We start from the raw sequence: 5,966 nt of genomic DNA on the forward strand, positions 1-5,966 counted from the left end.
CTCTCTCTCTCTCTCTCTCTCTCTCTCTCTCTCTCTCTCTCTCTCTCTTTCTCATCGAGGAAACTTCGTCGCGATCCGCTGCGGAAGGCGATCGAGGAAGGACGACGGAGATATCCGGTCCATCTTTGCGATTAAACCCGAAGGTTTAGCCACGAGTATCGAATAGATCCACTCTTGATTTGAGAAAATTTGACATATAATCAGACATGTTACAAATTAATATGTACGATTTTTAATAATGTTTAAAGAAACCGGTCCTTTAAATTTCTCATCGGGAAAAGTGGACCTGCAGGATTCTCACGGCCAGGTTTTCGGTTACTATAAAATGGTATAAAGATGCATCGTGATTTTACGTGAATTTCGCTCGACTACATTCTAATATCACTATCGTAATTCAGCGTAAAAAAAAAGAAGACGCCGGCACGGTTTATGCGAATCGCAGCACGCGCCCTTCGTTAGAGTCGCGAACGGTGTTCGCATGAGATGCAATCGGAATTTCGAGCAACGAGGAAGCGATCATCTTTCGACTTCTGAATGACCACGTTTAACCCTTAAAAGCCTAAAATGATCGTATTAGGTACGTGGTCGTGTAAATTATGCGCATCTTCTTGATTCATACAACGCGAATTGATATTAATATGTATCAAATGCAAGTTTTATAAGAAGAGACGAAATGCGTTACATTACAAAAAATATTAGAGAGTGATGAGTAATAGCACGCGATTCAGATTAACTTATTGCATGAAAAATCATGAGTGTCATTTATGGCTATTTCACGAGAAATGTTAACGTGGCAAGCTCTAGTAGTGGCAAGCTTGCACTAGCATAAACATTTGATCCGTAACTATGACTTATTGAGCTATAATCGTAGCAATCAAAAAGATACTGTGCTTTTATAAATAATTTTTATAGCATTTCAACTGTATTTTCTAAAAATAACACGATTTAAACTACACGGATAGCTATCCAATGTAGCTAAATAATAACAACTTACTAACTCAAAGTTAGTTTCAAACTAAATGACCGCCCGATACGAGCTAATCAGCGTCTGAGGAAGATTCAGGCTGTTAAGGGTTAGACGATTAAGAGACACGACTCACACGACTACCCTGATTACCTGAACAATGAAATCTACACGAACGAAACGGACCTCGCTATCCCGGTCGCTGATCCGACGGCGTGTCTTTGTAATGCCGACGTTTCCGAGCGGATCAATTCTGCACAATTACAATTAAGCGTTAAGATCAAAAACGCTTTCTGTTCCGAAGAACAAAATCTCGGTGGCGACGGAGACGTACTGCCATCCTGCCGTAGTTTCGACGCAGACCTTCGACCCTCCGCGTCGTGTAAACTCTGAGGGAGAGCCGGTGGCATCCGTCATTGGTACTGTTGGTCCTGTTAGTCGAGAGGTTCCCAAACACTCTTAATCAAGCAATCCTTTGAATCTGATATTTTCCTTGCATCTCATTCTTATACAATAATATTGACGAACACGTGGATACGAAACGTGGATCCAATCATTATTAGTCATGCATGTAGAAAATATAAGTCAAGTCTTAAGTCTTCTCCCACGTTTACTCATCCTTGTCACATTTTGAACAAAAAGACTCAAATAATTCAGAAGATTAAAAAAATTCAAGAGCTTTACGCTTTCGAATTATCTTTACATGCCGATTAAAAAATATTTTAATACTTATTTAACATCCGATAATATAAAAAAGTGATTCAATTTTTCTAGAATTAGCTTTTAAAATTTTAATTCATCTGCTCCTTACTTCGGCATTCTTCCGGACATGAATCGCGTCTTTCCAGGATGTCACGACACGCCGTTTGGGAACCTCTACGTTAGTCGAAGCGATCATTATCGTATCACGATAACGCGTGTATATCTAATTCTATCGCTAGTATCTCTTACGATTACTATCGTTACTGCTATTATACGCTTCGTCGAAGTGCCCCGTGTTTTCGGAGATCTTGCGACCTACCTATCGTTTGATGATGATTAAGCCATCGACACTAGATTACGCGCTTTACAATATTACAATATTAATTCGCGTCAAGTTGTTTCCTCTCCCTGTGAACATACGCATAATTATTGTACGCGATTTTAGGAAATGTTCCAAACGAAGAAGCGTTCTGTCTCGCGGCGGAACGTGTTCGAACTCGTCAAGGAAGGCTCGCGTGACGCAGTCGATCTGCCGATCGTGTCGGCGAATGATGCTTGCAGCAGCAGAACTCACGTGTGGGTGTGCGCGCGTGCGTGAACGTACTCGGACTCGAGCGGATCCTGATCGCGACGCTCGACAGGCCAATATTATGTGTGCGGCATGACGAGCTGATTCTCGTGGGGCGGCCGCGCGAATGGCAATTGATTCTGAATGTGAATCTGCAGCTGCTTCTGCTGGGCTTGTAGTTGCGCGAGCGCCGCGGGCGGCGCGAACGCGGGATAGGCCAGAGTGGTGGTCAGGCACTCGTTATGCTCCTCCAGGGAGTTCTGGGCATAGTGCAGCACTAGGTGTTTCAGGCTCTCGTGAATGTTGTACGGCTCGGCGAAACCAAAGCCGCGCTCGGTGGCGTATATTATGCAATGCTGTACCGTGCCGTTGCACCTGTAACATCACAATTCTCGAATAACATATAAGCCGCGATACCATCTCAGCCAACGAAATACGATCTTCAAAATTGGATTACTCAAATTTTCGAGGGAAACCTCGAAAAGAGGATTAACTTTTATTCTAAACTGGGAAATCCCAGCCTTTTTCGTCAAGAAGGCTACATTAAAATCTTTGTAATGACCGAGGGGAGAAGCTTTATTTTTAAAAACCATATACAAACAAAACATCTTTGTTTACGATTTGCGTATTATTTCTGTTATTATTTGTGTTTTAATCTCGAATATCTCTCTTGGTATCTGTAATCGTCTATTATATATAATTCATTCGAGATACACGTCACTTATATCGGAAGATAAAAATACTTACACTATGGAAAGTGCGTACTGGCCCGTTCTCGATCGGCGGACGAGGAAAGTACCGTCAGGCCGGCCCTTTAGAACATGATCGGCATCGGGGCGAGAACCCTGCAAGTAGAGCCACGTTTTCTCGTCGGAATGGACTGCAAAGTCCACCTCCTCCTTGTTCTGCTTCATCCCATTCTTCTTTAACCATCTGTAATGTTTGAAGCGAATGAATTAGATAGAATTTGGATAAATTTTGGACCACGATGTAACACGAGTTATAATCGACACGAGACGACACTAGTTGAAGTACGAAATACATCTCAAATACTGACAATAATATGGATGAAAATTAACGGGGAATACTGACTTGCTGTAACACTGAGGATGATCCAATGTTAGGATCGAAACGTTTGGAATGTAATGTTTAAGATGAAGAAATGAATATAAGCACGAAAATCTTGCGTTGGCTCTTAGAGCTCCTTTTTTGATTTTTGAATTAGATAGTTTTCTTATGTAAAAAAAAAAATTTCCGATCGAGTAAAGCAGAATACATACTGAGAATGGCGCTCCTTTTGTCGCGCGAGCATTCCGATCTCCGACTTCAATCTGTACATTTCTCTCTCGAGGGTTCTGTAGTAGGCAATCTGTTGCTTCAAACTCTCATCCAGCTGTTCTTTGCTATCTTCTAAGGCCTTCAGTCTTCGCTTTAGCAGTTCTGAGTTGTCAGTCAAACTGTAATTGTCAAACGTAATAACATGATTAATGATATCAATTTCATTGTTTCCTATATGTGAAAATAAGATTTCATGAACAATTAACAATCACAATGAAACATTGACAGAAAATTTCAAGTTTACTTTTAAATGTTTCATAGAAATTTGTGTGAAAATGTAAACATGTTTTAAAAAGCACTAAAAACAAGGGCACTCACGTAGAAATCTCATGGGGCTGGGCTTCCTTCTGGAATCTTTCTTGCAGCTTCATCTGTTCCTCGAACATCTTAATGGCCTCCGTGAAGGCTTCTAATGCCTGACGCTTCAACTGTACTTCATAGGCCGTTTTAGTGTACAAATCCGAATAGTGTTGATATTGCCGGATTGTATCGCTTATTTCCCTCTCCAACTCAACAAACTTCTGCACGACCTTTGCCATATCGGTCGTATTTGCGATCTCCTCATCCTGTTTTTCGAAAAACAAGATAATTTGAAGATCAAGGACAAGCATAATAAAATCATTTCGTAGATGCAAAAAGTTCGAGAAACCCGTACCTGTTGTAAACGCGACACCGGGTAGAGCAGCTTAATATCCAACACCGAATTATATTGCGCGAGCGAACAGTTCCTGTAGTAGTCGACGAGCTCGATAACCGAGTGGAAGTTATAAGGATCCGAGAATCCGAATTTCCCGTTTCGGTGGCTGATCTTGATGAGTTTGTTGGTCCCTCCTTTACGCAGCGTCAGAGTAAACTCGCCGCCCTTGGAAGACGCATTGCGGACCAGGAAGGTGCCGTCCGGCGAGTCGATCATCATCTCGTTCACCTCGTCCCTCGTAATGTCACCCCAATACCATTCGGCTTCCTGTAGCGTGCGCGGCCTGGAATTTTTTCCGCTGATAATTACAATTGGTCGTCATTTGTACATGTAATTACAAATAATTATCATAAATCTTAGAAGTTAATTACACAAGAAGAAAAGCAAAACTAAAATGAAGTATTAAAGTTAAATTGAGAGAAAGATCAGAATTAAAGTCCAATGTTGAAACTAGAACCAAGTTTATAACTTAGATTAAAATTTGGATTGAAATCAGAATTAGATTTGAAGATCACCTGTGCATCTGTTGGTCCTTGCCAGTATCTGCACCAGGTGCCGTTCTGTCTACAGCTTCGTCTTCGAGAATCGGGAATGAGTCCAAAACTGGAAACTGTGGTCTCGAAACTTTACGCGGCGGCAATTGCGGAGGACTGGCAAACTCTGGTAGCTTCTCGTTCCAAACGCCGTGCAATAACAGCAATTCCATTATACGTATGTGTGCCTCCGTGTTGTGAACAACTTGGCTGTAAAATTGCGCAGTTGCAAAGTACTAAATTCTTCGTAATCAAAATATTTCGAGTGTTCTATATCGGACAAGTAATCTAATCTATTAGTTAATAATATAGTTGTAAAACCAGTTAATTTCTTTTTCATCATTATGACTGTATTATATCGTTATGTAATGATATTATATCCTGGAATTTACATGGTGCTTTTTACGAGAGAAAACTACATATAACCAAACGCTAACAAATTAGAAAGTTACATTCTTTTAATATAATTAGTCTGCTAGTCGACGAGATGGAAAGCAAGCTATTACTAGCGTCCTCAAATACATCGAATGGTTTTTTGGCAGCCACTAGCGCACTAGTGTGCCGCCAGTAAAAAAAGGGATCGTGTGAACCACGCTCTACTCTCAACTCTTCCCCTGAAAGAATCCACGTGGCACTCACATGATTCGCTCCCAGGGCGGCCTGAGAAATATATGGCAGAGCACTTGCACGAGGATGGTCGGCGGTTCCGTATAGCCCCTTCCGTGCTGCAACTGGCAGATGCGACAGAAGTGCGCCATCAAATGGCACAATGTGCTACGATGATGCTCCGGCAGCTCCGCTACTAATTGATTGAGGCGCGTTGCACACTGCTCGTCGCTTCTCATACCTGTGAAACGAAAATTCGGGCGCTTGCAATCAAACGGTGAATTATGATAATTGTTAAAAAAAAGCGCGATAACCAGTTTAAAAAAGTATTTAATTACAAAATATATACTCACTCGACGCTTCCAGAAACCTGTCGTACCACTGCACCGGAATTACTGGGTCAGGTAATTCACGCAGGAACTTTTTCAGGACACTGGCGATACATTGGGGAGTGTACGGATTTAAATCCGTGTTGCAGACATCTGAAAATATTATACCACTTTGCTCTACGGACAGTCGGCTTTAATCGTCGGTCAAAATCATTGATATTTTTTAATC

The 5,966-nt window shown here is 41.5% G+C and overlaps 1 protein-coding gene across 1 annotated transcript; it reads right to left on the reverse strand.

Moving 5' to 3' along the window:
• Positions 1-6: 6 nt before the first annotated feature.
• LOC112464272 (phosphatidylinositol 3-kinase regulatory subunit gamma) lies at positions 7-5,848 on the reverse strand. The gene is made up of 8 exons (XM_025031158.1): positions 5,762-5,848; positions 5,442-5,649; positions 4,785-5,012; positions 4,228-4,552; positions 3,891-4,138; positions 3,515-3,691; positions 2,982-3,167; positions 7-2,609 (listed from the first exon to the last, which is right to left on the reverse strand). Exons 2-8 carry the CDS (start codon positions 5,645-5,647, stop codon positions 2,315-2,317), a joined length of 1,665 nt encoding a protein of 554 aa, XP_024886926.1. The 5' UTR covers positions 5,648-5,649; positions 5,762-5,848; the 3' UTR covers positions 7-2,314.
• Between the last annotated feature and the right edge of the window lie 118 nt (positions 5,849-5,966).

This window comes from Temnothorax curvispinosus, unplaced genomic scaffold, assembly GCF_003070985.1.
Source record: "Temnothorax curvispinosus isolate PA1 unplaced genomic scaffold, ASM307098v1 QBEX01014078.1, whole genome shotgun sequence".
Classification (NCBI taxonomy): Eukaryota; Metazoa; Arthropoda; class Insecta; order Hymenoptera; family Formicidae; genus Temnothorax; species Temnothorax curvispinosus.